Source organism: Oncorhynchus masou, unplaced genomic scaffold (assembly GCF_036934945.1).
Source record: "Oncorhynchus masou masou isolate Uvic2021 unplaced genomic scaffold, UVic_Omas_1.1 unplaced_scaffold_1035, whole genome shotgun sequence".
NCBI classification, from domain to species: Eukaryota; Metazoa; Chordata; class Actinopteri; order Salmoniformes; family Salmonidae; genus Oncorhynchus; species Oncorhynchus masou.
In genome coordinates, this window is record NW_027000048.1 from 109,845 (window position 1) to 135,715 (window position 25,871).

General features: G+C 49.5%; 1 protein-coding gene across 1 annotated transcript in view; it reads left to right on the plus strand.

Annotated features, from left to right (window-relative positions):
* Positions 1 to 8,873, plus strand: part of LOC135528795 (neutrophil cytosol factor 4-like) — a 44,435-nt gene extending 35,562 nt beyond the window's left edge. Inside the window, exon 8 of the mRNA XM_064957854.1 lies at positions 8,055 to 8,873. Within this exon, the coding sequence (XP_064813926.1) occupies positions 8,055 to 8,265 (211 nt within the window). The 3' untranslated portion in view covers positions 8,266 to 8,873. The remainder of the gene's footprint in view (positions 1 to 8,054) is intronic.
* The last annotated feature ends 16,998 nt before the right edge of the window (positions 8,874 to 25,871 follow it).

The following is a 25,871-nucleotide window of genomic DNA, read 5'->3' on the forward strand; positions in this document are numbered from 1 at the left end:
TTACATTTACATTACATTTAAGTCATTTAGCAGACGCTCTTATCCAGAGCGACTTACAAATTGGTGAATTCACCTTCTGACATCCAGTGGAACAGCCACTTTACAATAGTGCATCTAAATCATTAAGGGGGAGGGGGGGGGTGAGAAGGATTACTTATCCTATCCTAGGTATTCCTTGAAGAGGTGGGGTTTCAGGTGTCTCCGGAAGGTGGTGATTGACTCCGCTGTCCTGGCGTCGTGAGGGAGTTTGTTCCACCATTGGGGGGCCAGAGCAGCGAACAGTTTTGACTGGGCTGAGCGGGAACTGTACTTCCTCAGTGGTAGGGAGGCGAGCAGGCCAGAGGTGGATGAACGCAGTGCCCTTGCTTGGGTGTAGGGCCTGATCAGAGCCTGGAGGTACTGCGGTGCCGTTCCCCTCACAGCTCCGTAGGCAAGCACCATGGTCTTGTAGCGGATGCGAGCTTCAACTGGAAGCCAGTGGAGAGAGCGGAGGAGCGGGGTGACGTGAGAGAACTTGGGAAGGTTGAACACCAGACGGGCTGCGGCGTTCTGAATGAGTTGTAGGGGTTTAATGGCACAGGCAGGGAGCCCAGCCAACAGCGAGTTGCAGTAATCCAGTCGGGAGATGACAAGTGCCTGGATTAGGACCTGCGCCGCTTCCTGTGTGAGGCAGGGTCTTACTATCCAGACACGCTCTCCCAATATAACCAGACACGCTCTCCCAATATAACCAGACACGCTCTCCCAATATAACCAGACACGCTCTCCCAATATAACCAGACACGCTCTCCCAATATAACCAGACACGCTCTCCCAATATAACCAGACACGCTCTCCCAATATAACCAGACACGCTCTCCCAATATAACCAGACACGCTCTCCCAATATAACCAGACACGCTCTCCCAATATAACCAGACACGCTCTCCCAATATAACCAGACACGCTCTCCCAATATAACCAGACACGCTCTCCCAATATAACCAGACACGCTCTCCCAATATAACCAGACACGCTCTCCCAATATAACCAGAAACGCTCTCCCAATATAACCAGACACGCTCTCCCAATATAACCAGAAACGCTCTCCCAATATATCCAGACACGCTCTCCCAATATAACCAGACACGCTCTCCCAATATATACAGAAACGCTCTCCCAATATATCCAGACACGCTCTCCCAATATAACCAGAAACGCTCTCCCAATATATCCAGACACGCTCTCCCAATATAACCAGACACGCTCTCCCAATATATCCAGACACGCTCTCCCAATATATCCAGACACGCTCTCCCAATATAACCAGACACGCTCTCCCAATATAACCAGACACGCTCTCCCAATATATCCAGACACGCTCTCCCAATATAACCAGACACGCTCTCCCAATATAACCAGACACGCTCTCCCAATATATCCAGACACGCTCTCCCAATAACCAGACACGCTCTCCCAATATAACCAGACACGCTCTCCCAATATAACCAGACACGCTCTCCCAATATAACCAGACACGCTCTCCCAATATCCAGACACGCTCTCCCAATAACCAGACAGGCTCTCCCAATAACCAGACACGCTCTCCCAATAACCAGACACGCTCTCCCAATAACCAGACAGGCTCTCCCAATAACCAGACACGCTCTCCCAATAACCAGACAGGCTCTCCCAATAACCAGACACGCTCTCCCAATAACCAGACAGGCTCTCCCAATAACCAGACACGCTCTCCCAATATAACCAGACACGCTCTCCCAATAACCAGACACGCTCTCCCAATATAACCAGACACGCTCTCCCAATAACCAGACACGCTCTCCCAATATCCAGACACGCTCTCCCAATATAACCAGACACGCTCTCCCAATATCCAGACACGCTCTCCCAATATATCCAGACACGCTCTCCCAATATAACCAGACACGCTCTCCCAATATAACCAGACACGCTCTCCCAATATAACCAGACACGCTCTCCCAATATAACCAGACACGCTCTCCCAATATAACCAGACACGCTCTCCCAATATAACCAGACACGCTCTCCCAATATAACCAGACACGCTCTCCCAATATAACCAGACACGCTCTCCTAATATAACCAGACACGCTCTCCCAATATCCAGACACGCTCTCCCAATATAACCAGACACGCTCTCCCAATCTAACCAGACACGCTCTCCCAATCTAACCAGACACGCTCTCCCAATATCCAGACACGCTCTCCCAATATCCAGACACGCTCTCCCAATATAACCAGACACGCTCTCCCAATATAACCAGACACGCTCTCCCAATATAACCAGACACGCTCTCCCAATATAACCAGACACGCTCTCCCAATATAACCAGACACGCTCTCCCAATATAACCAGACACGCTCTCCTAATATAACCAGACACGCTCTCCCAATATCCAGACACGCTCTCCCAATATAACCAGACACGCTCTCCCAATCTAACCAGACACGCTCTCCCAATCTAACCAGACACGCTCTCCCAATCTAACCAGACACGCTCTCCCAATCTAACCAGACACGCTCTCCCAATCTAACCAGACACGCTCTCCCAATCTAACCAGACACGCTCTCCCAATATCCAGACACGCTCTCCCAATATCCAGACACGCTCTCCCAATATCCAGACACGCTCTCCAAATATAACCAGACACGCTCTCCCAATATAACCAGACACGCTCTCCCAATATAACCAGACACGCTCTCCCAATATAACCAGACACGCTCTCCCAATATAACCAGACAAGCTCTCCCAATATAACCAGACACGCTCTCCCAATATCCAGACACGCTCTCCCAATATAACCAGACACGCTCTCCCAATATCCAGACACATTACATTACATTTACATTACATTTAAGTCATTTAGCAGACGCTCTTATCCAGAGCGACTTACAAATTGGTGAATTCACCTTCTGACATCCAGTGGAACAGCCACTTTACAATAGTGCATCTAAATCATTAAGGGGGAGGGGGGGTGAGAAGGATTACTTATCCTATCCTAGGTATTCCTTGAAGAGGTGGGGTTTCAGGTGTCTCCGGAAGGTGGTGATTGACTCCGCTGTCCTGGCGTCGTGAGGGAGTTTGTTCCACCATTGGGGGGCCAGAGCAGCGAACAGTTTTGACTGGGCTGAGCGGGAACTGTACTTCCTCAGTGGTAGGGAGGCGAGCAGGCCAGAGGTGGATGAACGCAGTGCCCTTGCTTGGGTGTAGGGCCTGATCAGAGCCTGGAGGTACTGCGGTGCCGTTCCCCTCACAGCTCCGTAGGCAAGCACCATGGTCTTGTAGCGGATGCGAGCTTCAACTGGAAGCCAGTGGAGAGAGCGGAGGAGCGGGGTGACGTGAGAGAACTTGGGAAGGTTGAACACCAGACGGGCTGCGGCGTTCTGAATGAGTTGTAGGGGTTTAATGGCACAGGCAGGGAGCCCAGCCAACAGCGAGTTGCAGTAATCCAGACGGGAGATGACAAGTGCCTGGATTAGGACCTGCGCCGCTTCCTGTGTGAGGCAGGGTCGTACTATCCAGACACGCTCTCCCAATATAACCAGACACGCTCTCCCAATATAACCAGACACGCTCTCCCAATATAACCAGACACGCTCTCCCAATATAACCAGACACGCTCTCCCAATATAACCAGACACGCTCTCCCAATATAACCAGACACGCTCTCCCAATATAACCAGACACGCTCTCCCAATATAACCAGACACGCTCTCCCAATATAACCAGACACGCTCTCCCAATATAACCAGACACGCTCTCCCAATATAACCAGACACGCTCTCCCAATATAACCAGACACGCTCTCCCAATATAACCAGACACGCTCTCCCAATATAACCAGACACGCTCTCCCAATATAACCAGACACGCTCTCCCAATATAACCAGAAACGCTCTCCCAATATAACCAGACACGCTCTCCCAATATAACCAGAAACGCTCTCCCAATATATCCAGACACGCTCTCCCAATATAACCAGACACGCTCTCCCAATATATACAGAAACGCTCTCCCAATATATCCAGACACGCTCTCCCAATATAACCAGAAACGCTCTCCCAATATATCCAGACACGCTCTCCCAATATAACCAGACACGCTCTCCCAATATATCCAGACACGCTCTCCCAATATATCCAGACACGCTCTCCCAATATAACCAGAAACGCTCTCCCAATATATCCAGACACGCTCTCCCAATATAACCAGACACGCTCTCCCAATATAACCAGAAACGCTCTCCCAATATAACCAGACACGCTCTCCCAATATATCCAGACACGCTCTCCCAATATATCCAGACACGCTCTCCCAATATAACCAGAAACGCTCTCCCAATATAACCAGAAACGCTCTCCCAATATATCCAGACACGCTCTCCCAATATAACCAGACACGCTCTCCCAATATATCCAGACACGCTCTCCCAATATATCCAGACACGCTCTCCCAATATAACCAGAAACGCTCTCCCAATATATCCAGACACGCTCTCCCAATATAACCAGACACGCTCTCCCAATATATCCAGACACGCTCTCCCAATATATCCAGACACGCTCTCCCAATATAACCAGAAACGCTCTCCCAATATATCCAGACACGCTCTCCCAATATATCCAGACACGCTCTCCCAATATAACCAGACACGCTCTCCCAATATAACCAGAAACGCTCTCCCAATATAACCAGACACGCTCTCCCAATATAACCAGAAACGCTCTCCCAATATATCCAGACACGCTCTCCCAATATAACCAGACACGCTCTCCCAATATATACAGAAACGCTCTCCCAATATATCCAGACACGCTCTCCCAATATAACCAGAAACGCTCTCCCAATATATCCAGACACGCTCTCCCAATATAACCAGACACGCTCTCCCAATATATCCAGACACGCTCTCCCAATATATCCAGACACGCTCTCCCAATATAACCAGACACGCTCTCCCAATATATCCAGAAACGCTCTCCCAATAACTTTTTTATTCTCATAATGGTATTTTCTCTCCCTCTATTTATTTATCTGATCATTTGGGGCCACTGCCACCGACATTATTCAGAAATCAGTTCATCTTCTGGTTGTGTTGGTTGGTTATTAATGTGTGTGTGTGTGTTTGGGTCTATGGCTGCTAGTTATCTTGTGTTAATGTACTTTAGCCTGTTCACAAAACAGATAGGAATGAGGAGAGGAGAAAGAAAGAGACAGTAGGGACACAGAGACAAAGAGTTGAGAGAGAGATATATAAAGAGAGAGTGAAAGACAGAGGAGAGAGAGACCACTGAAAGGAGATTGACAGGACAGACATTAAAGTATATCAGACAAACAAAGAGTTATCTTTGTAATCTCAGCGCTATCTTTGTGCCAAAACAAATGCTTGTTCGGGTGAAGACCTCGTGAGAGTACTTCACCTGTTATAGGTCTGATGGGTGTGAGTAGTTGTTGTAACAGCAGGACTCTACCATGTATCTACGTCCTCCTATCACTGTCACCCTGAATGGGTCGGGGTTAGAGGAGGAAGACACCTAGTGAGAAGTATGTTGGTGTCTTGTCTGGACTGATCGCTCTCATTCTGTACCCACATCACCCACCTTCAGGCTAAAGTTACATCCACAATTGGTTTCCTGTACAACAACGAACCATCCTGACAGTCCTGGACTATGCTGATTTAGTTATAGGCCCCACAAACCTCCCTTGATAAACGAGACATTATTTACCACACTGCCATCCGCTTTGTTACCAGGTCCCCCTTCAACACTAATCACTGTGACCTTTACACCCTGGTCAACTGGCCGCGTTACAAACACGAAACCAGACTCACTGGTCCCAAGTCCCTCGTAGGCAAGTCCCCCCTCTACCTCGGCTCACTCCTCAACATCTCCACTACCAGTAGCAACCCCTGGTAGATGTATCACACTGGTCGTTCCCAAAGCCCACACTTCCTTTGACTGTCGTTCATTCTAGTTTTCCGCCTCCAACGACTGGACTGAACTGAAGAAGACCCGCAGACTTGATTTATTCATCCCACCACAGTCCTTCAGCAACATAAACTGAGCTGCAGAAGACCATCAGGCTTGATTTATTCATCCCACCACAGTCCTTCAGCAACATAAACTGAGCTGCAGAAGACCATCAGGCTTGATTCATTCATCCCACCACAGTCCTTCAGCAACATAAACTGAGCTGCTATCTGATCTGTGTAGCTGCTGATCATTCAGTCTGCTGTGTTGCCCTGAACTTTTCTGCTCTAAACCCACTGGGAATATTTCTTCTTGTTGTAAATTTGATGAATTTGGACCTTTCCTCTGTATTGTGTGTGTTATGTGATTTTAGTGGGATTGTGTGTGTTCCTGTTTACTGTTGTAATGTGATGCCTCTTGGCCAGGTCGGTACTGTAAGTTAAAATGACTTCTCAATTGACTTGTAATGGTTAAATAAAGATAAACAGTCATACTAATGATAATCTCTCTCTGCCTTCTATTTCCCCCTTTCCCTCTCTCCTCTCCCCCTACACCGCCATCTCTCCCTCTTTCCCACACCTCTCTCTCCACTCCTCCCTTTCCCTCTCTCCTCTCCCCCTACACCACCATCTCTCCCTTTCCCACACCTCTCTCTCCACCCCTCCCTTTCCCTCTCTCCTCTCCCCCTACACCGCCATCTCTCCCTTTCCCACACCTCTCTCTCCACCCCTCCCTTTCCCTCTCTCCTCTCCCCCTACACCGCCATCTCTCCCTTTCCCACACCTCTCTCTCCACCCCTCCCTTTCCCTCTCTCCTCTCTCCCTACACCGCCATCTCTCCCTTTCCCACACCTCTCTCTCCACTCCTCCCTTTCCCTCTCTCCTCTCCCCCTACACCACCATCTCTCCCTTTCCCACACCTCTCTCTCCACCCCTCCCTTTCCCTCTCTCCTCTCCCCCTACACCGCCATCTCTCCCTTTCCCACACCTCTCTCTCCACCCCTCCCTTTCCCTCTCTCCTCTCCCCCTACACCGCCATCTCTCCCTCTTTCCCACACCTCTCTCTCCACCCCTCCCTTTCCCTCTCTCTTCTCCCCCTACACCACCATCTCTCCCTCTTTCACACACCTCTCTCCACCCCTCCCTTTCCCTCTCTCCTCTCCCCCTACACCACCATCTCTCCCTCTTTCCCACACCTCTCTCTCCACCCCTCCCCTTCCCTCTCTCCTCTCCCCCTACACCACCATCTCTCCCTTTCCCACACCTCTCTCTCCACCCCTCCCTTTCCCTCTCTCCTCTCCCCCTACACCACCATCTCTCCCTCTTTCCCACACCTCTCTCTCCACCCCTCCCTTTCCCTCTCTCCTCTCCCCCTACACCGCCATCTCTCCCTCTTTCCCACACCTCTCTCTCCACCCCTCCCTTTCCCTCTCTCCTCTCCCCCTACACCGCCATCTCTCCCTCTTTCCCACACCTCTCTCTCCACCCCTCCCTTTCCCTCTCTCTTCTCCCCCTACACCACCATCTCTCCCTCTTTCCCACACCTCTCTCCACCCCTCCCTTTCCCTCTCTCCTCTCCCCCTACACCACCATCTCTCCCTCTTTCCCACACCTCTCTCTCCACCCCTCCCTTTCCCTCTCTCCTCTCCCCCTACACCACCATCTCTCCCTTTCCCACACCTCTCTCCACCCCTCCCTTTCCCTCTCTCCTCTCCCCCTACACCACCATCTCTCCCTCTTTCCCACACCTCTCTCTCCACCCCTCCCTTTCCCTCTCTCCTCTCCCCCTACACCGCCATCTCTCCTTCTTTCCCACACCTCTCTCTCCACCCCTCCCTTTCCCTCTCTCCTCTCCCCCTACACCACCATCTCTCCCTCTTTCCCACACCTCTCTCTCCACCCCTCCCTTTCCCTCTCTCCTCTCCCCCTACACCGCCATCTCTCCCTTTCCCACACCTCTCTCTCCACCCCTCCCTTTCCCTCTCTCCTCTCCCCCCTACTCCGCCCTCCACCTTTCTCGCTCCATCCCTCCCTGTCATCTCGCTCTCTCATTCGCTCTCTCAGAGATGTGTTCAAGGTGGATGGCAACATCGCCCTGAACTACCGTGACCCTGAGGGTGACCTGGTGCGTCTCCTTGACGACGGGGACGTGGCGCTGATGGTGGCCGATGGGCGGGCGCAAAGGTCAAAGGTCAAGAGGCCTGTCAATCAGTTTCCGTGGGAACTGCATGTTACCGCGGCCTCTGACCTGTCTGTGTATAATACTGAGATATAAAGACAGGGAGATGGAGGTTTTCACATGTTTCTATACTCGCTGAAGAGAGGCCATTTTGTGTTTGCTTCAGTGTGTGCGTATGCACGCTTGCAGGTGCACCTGTCTGTCCGTGCCCTTGTGCATGTGAGTCTCGCCAGCTTGCATCCGTAATCCACTGCAATGCAAACCTGCATGTAGTAGTCCGGACTGAGACCCGGTGACAGGGTGACAGACTTTAATTAAGGGGACAGACACTGGATTGTAACACATTACAGAAGTTAGTCTGATTGAGCAATGTGTTTGCAACCTAAAAGGTACACTAGGCCCTACATAGTGCACTACTTTTCACCAGACTCCTATGAGCCCCGGTCAAAATTAGTGCACTATATAGGGAACGGGGTGCCATTAGTGATGACACCTTAGTCACATTCATTAGTATGTCTGTGTTTGGTGGCTTTAAACGTGTAACATTTCACCTGTACTGTTGAGTAAATGTTAATATAAGGACATTTTAATAACGTTTTAGAAACTTGTGTTCTATTTCTCCATATATTCTGTTGTGGTCGTAGTAATGCTTAGCTATGCTCCCATTGTGTTTTCTGTCAGTAAAAATACACTATTGAAATATATGTGTGTGTGAGAACACGTGCTCCTGTGTGTTATCTGTGTTTGCTGAATGTGTTCTGATGAGAGAGAGGAACAGTAAACGTTAGTGTGTGGTCTGGGTGACATCTAGAGGCTGCATCCCAAATCGCACCCTTTCCCCTATATAGAGCATTACTTTAAGTGATTAGTGATTAGGGTGCCATTTGGGACAGAGTAAGGCATGCCGGACCTAGCTCTCTGGCCGGCCGACTGGTACTATCCGGCCAGACAGATAGGTAGGTCTGGCCTATGTACATAACCAGGGAAATGTAGGAGAGCATGTTGCCACGGTGACATGTTTCCAGGGCATCTCCTTCCCCACTCGCTGCTTCTTGTCAACAATACCTGTTGCTATTGGAAACGTCTGTCCCCAGCACAGAGGTGGTGAAGTAGAGCTGAAACAGCTGCTATGTTTGAGTCCTGTCCAACTGTGGGCCTACAGGTGGTTTGGGTCTGAACAGGGGTAGAACTGGCTCCACATAATGACACAGTGCCTTCGGAAAGTATTCAGACTTTTTTCCACATTTTGTTACGCCACTAAACCACCCAAACCTCAACCCCATCCAGCCTCTCTAACCCTCTAGAGACCTAGACCTCACTTCCTCCCCCCACTACACCACCCCAAACCCCATCCAGCCTCTAACACTTTCACACAATCTCTCCCTATCTCTCCCCATCCACATCATAGAAAGAGAAGCTGTTGCCTTGGCAGCAGCTACTGGAGGTCCATAATAAATACAAACACCGTTAAAAGTATCGCCACATACTTCAACGTCTCCTCCACTAAACACTCATCACACAGACCTGCTTCATGTCTCCCTATCACTAAACACTCATCACACAGACCTGCTTCATGTCTCCCTATCACTAAACACTCATCACACAGACCTGCTTCATGTCTCCCTATCACTAAACACTCATCACACAGACCTGCTTCATGTCTCCCTATCACTAAACACTCATCACACAGACCTGCTTCATGTCTCCCTATCACTAAACACTCATCACACAGACCTGCTTCACGTCTCCCTATCATCCACAACGCGGTAAAAGTTGGATATATTATATTCTGTGTCCAAACCATCTACTCCACACAACTTCACCTGTCCTACATCCCATACTCCCCACCTCTTCCTTAACTGACCTGTACACGTGACAAAATGGCCTCCCCTTACTACTACCATCCCATACTCCCCACCTGTTCCTTAACTGACCTGTACACGTGACAAAATGGCCTCCCTTACTACTACCATCCCATACTCCCCACCTCTTCCTTAACTGACCTGTACACGTGACAAAATGGCCTCCCTTACTACTACCATCCCATACTCCCCACCTGTTCCTTAACTGACCTGTACACGTGACAAAATGGCCTCCCTTACTACTACCATCCCATACTCCCCCACCTCTTCCTTAACTGACCTGTACACGTGACAAAATGGCCTCCCTTACTACTACCATCCCATACTCCCCACCTGTTCCTTAACTGACCTGTACACGTGACAAAATGGCCTCCCTTACTACTACCATTCCATACTCCCCACCTCTTCCTTAACTGACCTGTACACGTGACAAAATGGCCTCCCCTTACTACTACCATCCCATACTCCCCACCTCTTCCTTAACTGACCTGTACACGTGACAAAATGGCCTCCCCTTACTACTACCATCCCATACTCCCCACCTGTTCCTTAACTGACCTGTACACGTGACAAAATGGCCTCCCCTTACTACTACCATCCCATACTCCCCACCTGTTCCTTAACTGACCTGTACACGTGACAAAATGGCCTCCCTTACTACTACCATCCCATACTCCCCACCTGTTCCTTAACTGACCTGTACACGTGACAAAATGGCCTCCCTTACTACTACCATCCCATACTCCCCACCTCTTCCTTAACTGACCTGTACACGTGACAAAATGGCCTCCCCTTACTACTACCATCCCATACTCCCCACCTCTTCCTTAACTGACCTGTACACGTGACAAAATGGCCTCCCTTACTACTACCATCCCATACTCCCCACCTGTTCCTTAACTGACCTGTACACGTGACAAAATGGCCTCCCCTTACTACTACCATCCCATACTCCCCACCTGTTCCTTAACTGACCTGTACACGTGACAAGATGGCCTCCCTTACTACTACCATCCCATACTCCCCACCTGTTCCTTAACTGACCTGTACACGTGACAAAATGGCCTCCCCTTACTACTACCATCCCATACTCCCCACCTAATCCTTAACTGACCTGTACACGTGACAAAATGGCCTCCCTTACTACTACCATCCCATACTCCCCACCTGTTCCTTAACTGACCTGTACACGTGACAAAATGGCCTCCCCTTACTACTACCATCCCATACTCCCCACCTCTTCCTTAACTGACCTGTACATGTGACAAAATGGCCTCCCCTTACTACTACCATCCCATACTCCCCACCTCTTAATACTACCATCCCATACTCCCCACCTCTTCCTTAACTGACCTGTACACGTGACAAAATGGCCTCCCCTTACTACTACCATCCCATACTCCCCACCTGTTCCTTAACTGATCTGTACACGTGACAAAATGGCCTCCCTTACTACTACCATCCCATACTCCCCACCTCTTCCTTAACTGACCTGTACACGTGACAAAATGGCCTCCCCTTACTACTACCATCCCATACTCCCCACCTGTTCCTTAACTGACCTGTACACGTGACAAAATGGCCTCCCTTACTACTACCATCCCATACTCCCCACCTCTTCCTTAACTGACCTGTACACGTGACAAAATGGCCTCCCCTTACTACTACCATCCCATACTCCCCACCTCTTACTACTACCATCCCATACTCCCCACCTCTTCCTTAACTGACCTGTACACGTGACAAAATGTCCTCCCTTACTACTACCATCCCATACTCTCCACCTGTTCCTTAACTGACCTGTACACGTGACAAAATGGCCTCCCTTACTACTACCATCCCATACTCTCCACCTGTTCCTTAACTGACCTGTACACGTGACAAAATGGCCTCCCCTTACTACTACCATCCCATACTCCCACCTCTTCCTTAACTGACCTGTACACGTGACAAAATGGCCTCCCCTTACTACTACCATCCCATACTCCCCACCTCTTCCTTAACTGACCTGTACACGTGACAAAATGGCCTCCCTTATTACTACCATCCCATACTCCCCACCTCTTCCTTAACTGACCTGTACACGTGACAAAATGTCCTCCCTTACTACTACCATCCCACTGCCTTTGCCAATGATCGAGCCCTTTTTCCCGGATCGATGACTTGACTTCCCTGCGGCCGCGGGACCTGAATATCTACCCCCTCTCTCCTCACTCTTAGCCACCACATTGGCCTTCTCATTACCCAGAGGGAACCCATCAAAAGCTTACCACCATTCCAATCCCATTAACAGCACCACCATCTCCACAAACCAGTCTCCGCGATCCGACCTGTCCGTCTTCACACTACTCAACGCTGCAGCCCAATCAGAGCAGACCACCACTCTGAGTGGTTTCACCTCCTCCACCCATCTCAAACCTATAATCATGGCCATCAACTCAGCCACATACACTGACGTGCAATCAGTAAACCTCTTACATAGTCTAACTTTGAAATCTGGGATATACACCCCTGCCCCACCCTACCACTGACTGGATCCATTCAACCACCTGTATATATCCTTACAAACAAATTCAAATGATTGATCTATATGTATCTCTCCACACCCCGTCTCACGTCCTCACACCATTCTCTCCTACCCTGATTCATATCTACATCTACACTTGGTTTCGGAAAGCAGCAACAGAGGAACGTTCCCTGACGCAATTGCTGGCCTGGTCTCTCTCTCCCCCAGTCCATTTTCTACCACTTTCTGCCCAATTGTCCCTAACCCTAACCCTAACTTCAAACCAGATTGACAATTCTGACCCCAGCCTCACCCGTATGACCCGATCGAACAGGAAGTCCATGATCCAATTTTCACCAACGTTGTTCAAGATGTATGTTGTTTTATCTTCTCCACACTAACGGACTGTGAGTTGCAGCCGTCTTGAAATGGGCTTGTGGGTGTGGCCTAACATTTTATGGCCATATGTCCATATATGGTACTAAGTCGTGCCAAAGATTGTATAGTACAAAGATGTCCTTGAAAAGTGATATCCCAAGTATAAATACAGTAAAGTACACACGCTAAAGGATATTTTTATTTTGTATTTTTAGCAAAATAGTGTTTTTTAGACAACTGCAAAAGGAGTAGGGCATGGTTAATATAAATATTGTCATGAGCTGAATCATGCTAATTTGTTTCTAAACCAAATAGATTTCAAATAAATGTTAATATACACATGCTAAACAGGTGTAGACTAACAGTGAAATGCTTACTTACAGTCCCTTCCCAACAATTCAGAATACTATAAAATATATATTTTATTTATATATATATATTTTGTAATTTTGAATAATTTTGACGAAAACAGTGGGCCATTTTATTCAAATAAATATCCTTTCATTTGAGTCACATCACATTTGTATTGTCTCATTAACCTACTATACAGTAAACATAAATCACTGACGTCCATGTGCACCAACATACTGTGCATAGCCCTGTGTCATCGCTTGCCAGATAGCTAGGTTCAGCCTGCTGCCTTATTGCCATATTTCTAGGGCATTTTAACAACTGCACTTTGCACAAGGTCCTGCACATGTACCACCAGTATGTGACATTTCACACTAGGAAAAATAACTACATTTGTGCTATGTGACAATACCAGCTTTCAGACTATGTCAACTTCTGTGTTGTCAGTCGTGCCTATTAAAACCTGTACAATCTTCCCAAACAATAAGCCGTGGGCATCAATACATCTAAAATCACTACTTAATATAAAGAAGGCAGTTTATGCTGAGAGTGTTAAACAGACTTTAAGAGATGTACAAGGTGAGATACAAACACAGATACTGGTGGACAAGGAGGCGTACAAACAAAGGGTGGAGAGGACCTTCTCCCAGGAAACACAAGGGTGGAGAGGACCCTCTCCCAGGAAACACAAGGGTGGAGAGGACCCTCTCCCCAGGAAACACAAGGGTGGAGAGGACCCTCTCCCCAGGAAACACAAGGGTGGAGAGGACCCTCTCCCCAGGAAACACATGGGTGGAGAGGACCCTCTCCCCAGGAAACACAAGGGTGGAGAGGACCCTCTCCCCAGGAAACACAAGGGTGGAGAGGACCCTCTCCCCAGGAAACACAAGGGTGGAGAGGACCCTCTCCCCAGGAAACACAAGGGTGGAGAGGACCCTCTCCCCAGGAAACACAAGGGTGGAGAGGACCCTCTCCCCAGGAAACACAAGGGTGGAGAGGACCCTCTCCCCAGGAAACACAAGGGTGGAGAGGACCCTCTCCCAGGAAACACAAGGGTGGAGAGGACCCTCTCCCCAGGAAACACAAGGGTGGAGAGGACCCTCTCCCCAGGAAACACAAGGGTGGAGAGGACCCTCTCCCCAGGAAACACAAGGGTGGAGAGGACCCTCTCCCCAGGAAACACATGGGTGGAGAGGACCCTCTCCCCAGGAAACACAAGGATGGAGAGGTCCCTCTCCCCAGGAAACACAAGGGTGGAGAGGACCCTCTCCCCAGGAAACACAAGGGTGGAGAGGACCCTCTCCCCAGGAAACACAAGGGTGGAGTGGACCCTCTCCCCAGGAAACACAAGGGTGGAGAGGACCCTCTCCCCAGGAAACACAAGGGTGGAGAGGACACTCTCCCCAGGAAACACAAGGGTGGAGAGGACCCTCTCCCCAGGAAACACAAGGGTGGAGAGGACACTCTCCCCAGGAAACACAAGGGTGGAGAGGACACTCTCCCCAGGAAACACAAGGGTGGAGAGGACACTCTCCCCAGGAAACACAAGGGTGGAGAGGACCCTCTCCCAGGAAACACAAGGGTGGAGAGGACCCTCTCCCCAGGAAACACAAGGGTGGAGAGGACCCTCTCCCCAGGAAACACAAGGGTGGAGAGGACCCTCTCCCCAGGAAACACAAGGGTGGAGAGGACCCTCTCCCAGGAAACACAAGGGTGGAGAGGACCCTCTCCCCAGGAAACACAAGGGTGGAGAGGACCCTCTCCCCAGGAAACACAAGGGTGGAGAGGACCCTCTCCCAGGAAACACAAGGGTGGAGAGGACCCTCTCCCCAGGAAACACAAGGGTGGAGAGGACCCTCTCCCCAGGAAACACAAGGGTGGAGAGGACCCTCTCCCCAGGAAACACAAGGGTGGAGAGGACCCTCTCCCAGGAAACACAAGGGTGGAGAGGACCCTCTCCCCAGGAAACACAAGGGTGGAGAGGACCCTCTCCCCAGGAAACACAAGGGCGGAGAGGACCCTCTCCCCAGGAAACACAAGGGCGGAGAGGACCCTCTCCCCAGGAAACACAAGGGCGGAGAGGACCCTCTCCCCAGGAAACACAAGGGCGGAGAGGACCCTCTCCCAGGAAACACAAGGGCGGAGAGGACCCTCTCCCCAGGAAACACAAGGGCGGAGAGGACCCTCTCCCCAGGAAACACAAGGGCGGAGAGGACCCTCTCCCCAGGAAACACAAGGGTGGAGAGGACCCTCTCCCCAGGAAACACAAGGGCGGAGAGGACCCTCTCCCCAGGAAACACAAGGGCGGAGAGGACCCTCTCCCCAGGAAACACAAGGGCGGAGAGGACCCTCTCCCCAGGAAACACAAGGGCGGAGAGGACCCTCTCCCCAGGAAACACAAGGGTGGAGAGGACCCTCTCCCCAGGAAACACATGGGTGGCCTGGCAAGGCATTACGTCCATGGCTAGTGCCCCACACATAGGCAGGGGGAAAACCAGTGCTGACCTTGGGGGACATGAGGGCCAGTACATGGCTAATGAACTGGATGTTTTCTTCCCAAGATTTGAATCAGTGTCGGAGGTAAAAACAAATGGAAGCACCATTACAAATGTTTGAGAGAGTTTGCTGTTAAACAGGCGGATGTGTTGATGTTGTTCAGGGGATGTAATGCACACAAAAGCCCAGGCCCAGACAAAATGAGTGGACATGTGTTGAAGCACTGAGCTGAACAATTAGCTGGGGTTTTTACAGACATTTTCCAATCGTCGCTCAACCAGCAAAACGTTCCAGAATTGAGGGAAAACTCAATAATTGTACTCATTTCTAAAGCATCTAATCCCTCTCTGTTGAACAACTCCTCGACCCGTTTCAGTTTGCCTATCAGCCCAGCAGAGGAGTTGATGATGCCATTCTTACTCTCTTCAACATGGTCTATAGACCTCTAGAGGGCCCCAAATCCTGTCTTGACTTTTCTTCTGCCTAAAACGCAATCCAGACTTACATTCTGGCACAGAGACTTGTAAGAGACTTCTTAGATGGTGGGCTGGTTTTGTGGCTGTTAGACTTCCTGAGCCAGAGGTCACAGCGGGTCAAAGTAGGTCCCCATGTGTCCCACATACGCACCACCAACACAGGCTCCCCACAGGGATGTGTTTTACCCCCACTCCTGTACATTTTGTACACTACTAGTTGTACTAGTTCCCATCCTGACAAACACCTCGTTAAGTTCGCTGATGACACTGCCTTGATCAGCCTGTTGCATGATGACGAGGAACATCATGGCCCGGTCCTAAATGACGTTGTAGAGTGGTGGGACCAATCACACTTGGTCCTCAATACCAACAAGACCAAAGATATGTGCATAGACTTCAGGAAGCAAACAACACCTACCTATCAGATGTCAGAGATTGCAGAGGAATACAAATATATGTGTGTCCTCTTGGACAAATCAAATGTTATTTGTTATTACACGTTTATCAGATGTTATTGCGGCTGGAGCGAAATGCTTGTGTTTCTAGCTCCAACAGTGCAGTAATATCTAACAAGTAATATCTAATAATTTCACAACAATACACACATCGAAAGTAAAGGAAAGGAATTTAGAATATATAAATATTTGGGGGAGCAATGGAGTAAATGTACAGACCTGATCTACAAAAAGAGTCAACAGAGACAATACTTTCTCAAAAAGCTGGGACCTTTTAATGTTGACTGTACTGTGTTTTACAAATCTTCCACTGAGAGTATTTCAACTTTTGTATTGTTTGTTGGATTGGCAATGCCACTGTCAGACAGACACATATGCTGAGAAGGATGATCAACACTGCAAGCAAGGTACTTGGAGTCAACAGACAGACTTGGATGAGATCTTTAAGGTCAGGGCAAGGCTCCAAAATTATTTAAGTCCCTCTGGGTGCAGGTATAGGGCACCTACTGGCATGAAAAACAGAACTAGACAAACAATTGTGCCAGGTGTGATATCCCTCCGAAACAGCTCAGGCTAATGTTTCTATCGACCCAGTAAGGCCAGCGGGCTTGTCTCCTTTTATTGGTGTATAATTGTTATGAATGTTGTGTTGTCAATTTGTTTTCTACTGTATTTAAATGCCACTTTAAACGTGTGCATGTTACTGCAACAACATGTCCCCATGGGGACAATAAAGTAAGATGGGTCCAGTCTGCCGGCCAGCCAGATAGCTGGGTCCATAGCAAGGTCCGGCAGGCCAGATAGCTGGGTCCATAGCAAGGTCCGGCAGGCCAGATAGCTGGGTCCATAGCAAGGTCCGGCCAGCCAGATAGCTGGGTCCATAGCAAGGTCCGGCAGGCCATATAGCTGGGTCCATAGCAAGGTCCGGCCAGCCAGATAGATGGGTCCATAGCAAGGTCCGGCAGGCCAGATAGCTGGGTCCATAGCAAGGTCCGGCCAGCCAGATAGCTGGGTCCATAGCAAGGTCCGGCCAGCCAGATAGCTGGGCCCATAGCAAAGTCCGGCAGGCCAGGTAGCTGGGTCCATAGCAAGGTCCGGCAGGCCAGATAGCTGGGTCCATAGCAAGGTCCGGCAGGCCAGATAGCTGGGTCCATAGCAAGGTCCGGCCAGCCAGATAGCTGGGTCCATAGCAAGGTCCGGCAGACCAGGTAGCTGGGTCCATAGCAAGGTCCGGCCAGCCAGATAGCTGGGTCCATAGCAAGGTCCGGCAGGCCAGATAGCTGGGTCCATAGCAAGGTCCGGCCAGCCAGATAGCTGGGTCCATAGCAAGGTCCGGCCAGCCAGATAGCTGGGCCCATAGCAAAGTCCGGCAGGCCAGGTAGCTGGGTCCATAGCAAGGTCCGGCAGGCCAGATAGCTGGGTCCATAGCAAGGTCCGGCCAGCCAGATAGCTGGGTCCATAGCAAGGTCCGGCCAGCCAGATAGCTGGGTCCATAGCAAGGTCCGGCAGGCCAGATAGCTGGGTCCATAGCAAGGTCCGGCCAGCCAGATAGCTGGGTCCAGAGCTAGGTCCGGCAGGCCAGATAGCTGGGTCCATAGCAAGGTCCGGCAGGCCAGATAGCTGGGTCCATAGCAAGGTCCGGCCAGCCAGATAGCTGGGTCCAGAGCTAGGTCCGGCAGGTCTGGTCCCATCTGGCCGGCCGATTGGTCCCTTTTGACCGGCTGACTGGTACTATCTGGCTGGCCGAGGGGGAGAGGTCTGACTCTTGTTGCTGTGTCTGCCTAGACCACCAGAAGGCAGCAGAGTGAATGAGTCAGGTTAAGGTCTGACCAACATAGGAGAAAGAACCAGAACACACAGATACCAAAAAGTAATATTTTAAAAAACTGTTGAAAACAGTCTTCATCTGACCTTTTAAGGAGTTATTCTGATTGGCTGAGACAGAGCCCGAGCAAAGAGAAAGCATGAAGCATTGACCAATTCCATATTGGGATGAGTTACAATTTGGTGCTTACACCCGAATGGTTGTGGGAGTTGGAGATGGAGTCGTGGAATCGTGTAGATTTGTTGCGGTTCTGCCGTCCAGAGGGAGCGTACGCTTCGCACCACGTGACTGGAGAACTGCGACTTGCTTCCTCTCTAGAGCAGGGCACCATTGAAAGGATTGATAACTGGAGAGGCGCTCAGTGGCATGTGTGTAAAGGTTTACCTCAGGCTAGCTGTCCTCCACACTGTGGAAAGGTTTACATCAGGCTATCTGTCCTCCACACTGTGGAAAGGTTTACCTCAGGCTATCTGTCCTCCACACTGTGGAAAGGTTTACCTCAGGCTAGCTGTCCTCCACACTGTGGAAAGGTTTACCTCAGGCTAGCTGTCCTCCACACTGTGGAAAGGTTTACCTCAGGCTAGCTGTCCTCCACACTGTGGAAAGGTTTACCTCAGGCTATCTGTCCTCCACACTGAGGAAAGGTTTACCTCAGGCTAGCTGTCCTCCACACTGTGGAAAGGTTTACCTCAGGCTATCTGTCCTCCACACTGTGGAAAGGTTTACCTCAGGCTAGCTGTCCTCCACACTGTGGAAAGGTTTACCTCAGGCTATCTGTCCTCCACACTGTGGAAAGGTTTACCTCAGGCTAGCTGTCCTCCACACTGAGGAAAGGTTTACCTCAGGCTAGCTGTCCTCCACACTGAGGAAAGGTTTACCTCAGGCTAGCTGTCCTCCACACTGTGGAAAGGTTTACCTCAGGCTAGCTGTCCTCCACACTGAGGAAAGGTTTACCTCAGGCTAGCTGTCCTCCACACTGAGGAAAGGTTTACCTCAGGCTAGCTGTCCTCCACACTGTGGAAAGGTTTACCTCAGGCTAGCTGTCCTCCACACTGAGGAAAGGTTTACCTCAGGCTATCTGTCCTCCACACTGTGGAAAGGTTTACCTCAGGCTATCTGTCCTCCACACTGTGGAAAGGTTTACCTCAGGCTATCTGTCCTCCACACTGTGGAAAGGTTTACCTCAGGCTAGCTGTCCTCCACACTGTGTAAAGGTTTACCTCAGGCTAGCTGTCCTCCACACTGTGGAAAGGTTTACCTCAGGCTATCTGTCCTCCACACTGTGGAAAGGAAGCAGCTATGTTAAGGAGCCACCCTTTGCCTTGATGACAGCCTTGCACACTCTTGGCATTCTCTCAACCAAGCGTGTGTAGTGAGGAGACCATAGAGGTGAATGCCGGTACTGTTTAGCTAGATCTTGAACCCCTATCAACACTATGGCACTCAAAGAGGCCTCCCTTTCACTTTCCAAACATCCTGGAAAAGATATGCGCACTCACACACATCTAGAACAAGTTCCCACTGTTTGGTGTTAACGCTGAGACAGAGGTTCATTTCCAAATGGCCCCGTGGGCCCTGTTCAGAAGTAGTGCACTGTGTAAGGGATAGAGTGTCGTTTGGGATGGAGACAGGATCCTTAAACCTCTATCAACATTGTTGCAATACTGTAAGAACGGACCCCCTTCCTCTTTCAAACGTGCTCTAAGACTGAATCCTTTGGGGAGGAAAGATTTGTCTCTCTTTCTCTTAATAGTCACTATTACCACCCCATGAGTGAGAAGAGATCTTTGTGTTTCAAAAACGTCCATTATCTTAGTAGGGTGTAGAGTGAAGTTGCCCCTAGAGGCTGATCTTGGGTCAGTTCTGCATTTTTTCTCACTAATGGTTAATAATATTGTGATTGGTGAAGGGGAAGCTGATCCTAGATCTGTGTCTAATGAAAGATGTTGTTCACTTGCTTTGTGGTACTGAGAACAGCTGTTTCTATGAAAAATATGTAGGCCTATGAATGTTTCCTTGAATTTCTCTCTCCCCACACACCCTGCCTCTCTCTCTTTCTCTTTCTCTCTCGTTCGCTCTCTCTGTCTTTCTCTCTCTTTGCTCTCTCTCTGTCTTTCTCTCTTTCTCTCTCTCTCTCTCTCTCTCTCTCTCTCTCTCTCTCTCTCTCCCTCACTCTCTCAGTCTCTCTCTCACTCACTCTCTCTCTCCCCCTCTTTCACTCTCTCACATCTGGACAGGCGTGAAACAGCTGGGTCCGTTACAGTCCTCCTAGGCAGACACACAGACACATACACAAGCATGCTGTTTCATTACCTTACTACAGCAACCTCTCATCCCTCCATCTCTCCAAGCCACCCCTCCATCTCCCCTCCCACGTTGCACCCTCTCTGGGGACATTTGAGGTCTTCTGTGTGCTATGGAGACACCCCTTTCTTCTCCTCCCCACCCATCCAACTGACCCTAACAGGGGGGGGGGGAGTGCCCCCATGGCAACACATTCCTGTTCTCCGCTCACTGGCTCTGATCTTTCTCTCTTCTTCTCCTTTCATCCCTCTCTCATCTCGTCGTCCTCCCTCCATCTTCCCCAGGGCTACGATTCACAATCAAGTTCTGGAAGAGAGGAGGCACTTGGAGGGAAGAAGAAAGAGACTGTTCTTTCTTCAGTTTTTCTCTTTTCGCAATATTTCTGGAGTGAATTGTGCTTCTGTACAGTAATGTGTTAGAAGGAAGGAAGGAGATTAATGTATGTGTGTGTGTGTGTGTGTGTGTATGTGTGTGTGTGTGTGTGTGTGTGTGTGTGTGTGTGTGTGTGTGAGTGTGTGTGTGATGGACTGTGTCCTAATATGGCCCGGTGATTAGGCTTGTCTTACTCCTGATTAATATTCACATGGAAAGAAAGAAAGGAGTTAGATAAATGAGTGTGGGATGTAGGGATAATGGAGAGATAATACCCGCTGTAGATCAGTCTGTCATGACAGAACAAGGGAAGAACGGAGGGAGGGGAAGAGAGGAGGAGGACCGAGGAACATGCCGGCCTGGCACTAAGCTATCTAAGACAACTAAATAACGTCATCCTCAAATGAGAGCGAGAGTGAGACAGAGGGAGGAAGAGAGAGAGAGACAGAGGGAGGAAGAGAGAGAGAGAGAGGGAGGAAGAGAGAGAGAGAGACAGAGGGAGGAAGAGAGAGAGACAGAGGGAGGAAGAGAGAGAGAAATAGAGGGAGGAAGAGAGAGAGAAATAGAGGGAGGAAGAGAGAGAGAAATAGAGGGAGGGAGGGAGGAATAGAGGGAGGGAGGGAAGGAGAGAGAAAAAAAGAGAGAAGTAGAGAGAGAGGGAGGGAGTAAACGAGGTCATGCCAGGCGAAGTGGATGGAGGGAGGAAGGGAGGGAGGGATGGTGGAACATAGCCAACCAGTGAAAGAGGGAGGATAGGGATGAGTTAAATAGAAAGTGTTGGTAGGCCTTAGTTGAGGTCATCTTGAGATCACGGTATAGTGGTGGCTGGATATGCATTATGCAGACATAAAACATTCTACTAAGACTGTAATTAGACGATGTGACAACTTGATTTGTGGTGGGAGCAACCAGCCCTTTTTAAAAGGCACGATTAAGACGTCGCCGTAGGGGAGGGCTGCTGTGTTATCGGCTCTTAACCAACCGTGCTATTTTGTTAGTTTTTTGCGTTGTTCGTAACTTGTTTTGTACATCATGTTGCTGCTACCGTCTCTTATGACCTAAAAGAGCTTCTGGACATCAGAACTGGGATTACTCACCTCAAACTGGATGAAGAGGCGGGAGGGATATACTACTACAGACACCCGACCAGCCCAGATCCCCGTGATTCACTGGAAAAGGAAACGTAGGTTTTGCGGAAAGAGATCAGGATGCCTTGTGAGCATCAGGTGACGAGTGGATAATCTGCCCTTGCCTTCCATCCTTTTAGCTAACGTTCAATCACTGGAAAATAAATGGTACGAGCTGAAAGCACATATATTCTACCAACAGGACATTAAGAACTGTATTCGGCGCATGTGACAAATAACATTTGATTTGATTTGATTCACCCTAACCTCTGGGGTTCCAAGATTATTTCCAGCAACTGACGGACAGGGTCTGGTAGTGTCCTAGTCCTTCCTGTCAGACTGACGGACAGGGTCTGGTAGTGTCCTAGTCCTTCCTGTCAGACTGACGGACAGGGTCTGGTAGTGTCCTAGTCCTTCCTGTCAGACTGACGGACAGGGTCTGGTAGTGTCCTAGTCCTTCCTGTCAGACTGACGGACAGGGTCTGGTAGTGTTCTAGTCCTTCCTGTCAGACTGACGGACAGGGTCTGGTAGTGTCCTAGTCCTTCCTGTCAGACTGACGGACAGGGTCCGGTAGTGTCCTAGTCCTTCCTGTCAGACTGACGGACAGGGTCCGGTAGTGTCCTAGTCCTTCCTGTCAGACTGACGGACAGGTCTGGTAGTGTCCTATTCCTTCCTGTCAGACTGACGGACAGGGTCTGGTAGTGTCCTAGTCCTTCCTGTCAGACTGACGGACAGGGTCTGGTAGTGTCCTAGTCCTTCCTGTCAGACTGACGGACAGGGTCTGGTAGTGTCCTAGTCCTTCCTGTCAGACTGACGGACAGGGTCTGGTAGTGTCCTAGTCCTTCCTGTCAGACTGACGGACAGGGTCTGGTAGTGTTCTAGTCCTTCCTGTCAGACTGACGGACAGGGTCTGGTAGTGTCCTAGTCCTTCCTGTCAGACTGATGGACAGGGTCTGGTAGTGTCCTAGTCCTTCCTGTCAGACTGACGGACAGGGTCTGGTAGTGCCCTAGTCCTTCCTGTCAGACTGACGGACAGGGTCTAGTAGTGTCCTAGTCCTTCCTGTCAGACTGACGGACAGGGTCTGGTAGTGCCCTAGTCCTTCCTGTCAGACTGATGGACAGGGTCTGGTAGTGCCCTAGTCCTTCCTGTCAGAATAATCAACAGATGACTTGGAAAGCATTTCACCTCCCGTAGAAGTGGCACTATGGTTATAGTGAGTAACCTAATTTATGTTCCTCCAACACTGCCTTCTATTCAGTTTATACAAACTGTCATCTCCTACAATTCTGAGAGATTGGAGACTGTCAGAAAACATGGTTGGAACGTTAATAATTTGGTTGTTATTCCATTGGTTAATCTCGAGGCTCATGCCCCAGGGGCAGAGTGGCCCACACTTATTGAATATGGTGTTTTTAAATGTTAGAGCAATCACTAGGAAAAATCTTTCTCGTGAATGACCTCATTATTGAGCACAAAGTTGATTGTATGTTTCTCACTGAAACCTGCCTGTCTTCAGATTGTAGTGCCACTCCCATTGAAGACTCCCCCAGACTACAGCTTTTCATCCTGTATCAGAAAAGGGAAAGGCGTGGGGGGACAGCCTCTATTTTTAGTAATGCTCTTAGTGTAAGGACATTTCGTTTGACGATTTTGGATCTTTTGAGTGTCATACTATACTGTTTAAATGTCAGCCACCAATGCTGGCTATAATCCTGTATAGGCCACCAAAGCAATGCTCCACTTGCTTTGCTGATTTCTCTGAAGTGTTGTCTATCCTCGAGAACTATGAGGAAGTCATTGTGTTGGACGATTTTAATATTTATGTAGACAAAGAGGCCATTGCGTTTAGGAATCTTCTGAGCTCTATGGACTTTATCTAACATGTTACTGCCCCCCCTCCCCCCATAACCACGGCCATACTCTGGACCTGGTTATTACCAAGGGTCTTTCTATTGACACATTCCCTATTATTGATGTTGTTTTATCTGATCACCCCTGTGTATTTTCTACAACATTATTACCCTTAGCACAGGGCAATACTGAACACATTATTAAGAAATGGTATCTTACCTCTGAACTTGCTACAGGTTTAATTGAGTGTATGAACACAACATCACCTATTCTGCCTTCATCTTCTGATGATTGAGGTGATCACTTTAATAGCAAATTAAGGGCAAGCATTGATGCCATAGCTCCAGTAAAGATGAAAAAGGCCACATCCAAACAGAGAACCCCATGGATTAGTGATGAAACTAAAGTTTCAGGTCCATTATGATATTCTGAGAGAGCAACTTGGCATATATAACAAGGCAATTAGAAAAGCCAGAATAAATCAAGAGTGCTCTTCTTGACCATTGACGGCATGCTAAATCCGAAATCCGAAATCCTAACCCCGCAAACCTATGTAAACTTTCCTCTACATCTAATTGTGATGAGTTTGCGGCATATTTCAGAGATAAGATAACACACATCATAAACTGGGTGGGTCGAGCACTGATTGCTGATTGGCTGACAGCCGTGGTATATCAGACCGTATACCACGGGTTGACAAAACATTTATTTTTACTGCTCTAATTACATTGGCCACCAGTTTATAATAGTAATAAGGCAGATCAGGGGGTTTGTGATATATGGCCAATATACCACGGCTAAAGGCTGTTCTTATACCACACCTCCTCGGGCCTTGCTTCATTAGGCTGGGTATCAGTCAAGCAAGACCCGCTGAGAAGTTTGATGATATGTTCCCTACCACGCAAAGGCACTATGGAGTTATTTTCCCTGGTTGACACAGACATGCTCGGGAAAGTGATATCACAACTTAAGCCTTCTACCTGCCTTCTACCTGCCTATCCCCACCACCTTCTACCTGTCTATCCCCACCACCTTCTACCTGTCTATCCCCACCACCTTCTACCTGCCTATCCCCACCACCTTCTACCTGTCTATCCCCACCACCTTCTACCTGCCTATCCCCACCACCTTCTACCTGTCTATCCCCACCACCTTCTACCTGTCTATCCCCACCACCTTCTACCTGCCTATCCCCACCACCTTCTACCTGCCTATCCCCACCACCTTCTACCTGTCTATCCCCACCACCTTCTACCTGCCTATCCCCTCCACCTTCTACCTGCTTATCCCCTCCACCTTCTACCTGCCTATCCCCACCACCTTCTACCTGCCTATCCCTTCCACCTTCTACCTGCCTTCTACCTGCCTATCCCCACCACCTTCTACCTGCCTATCCCCACCACCTTCTACCTGCCTATCCCCTCCACCTTCTACCTGCTTATCCCCTCCACCTTCTACCTGCCTATCCCCACCACCTTCTACCTGCCTATCCCTTCCACCTTCTACCTGCCTTCTACCTGCCTATCCCCACCACCTTCTACCTGCCTATCCCCACTACCTTCTACCTGCCTATCCCCTCCACCTTCTACCTGCCTTCTACCTGCCTATCCCCACCACCTTCTACCTGCCTATCCCCACTACCTTCTACCTGCCTATGCCCTCCACCTTCTACCTGCCTTCTACCTGCCTATCCCCAC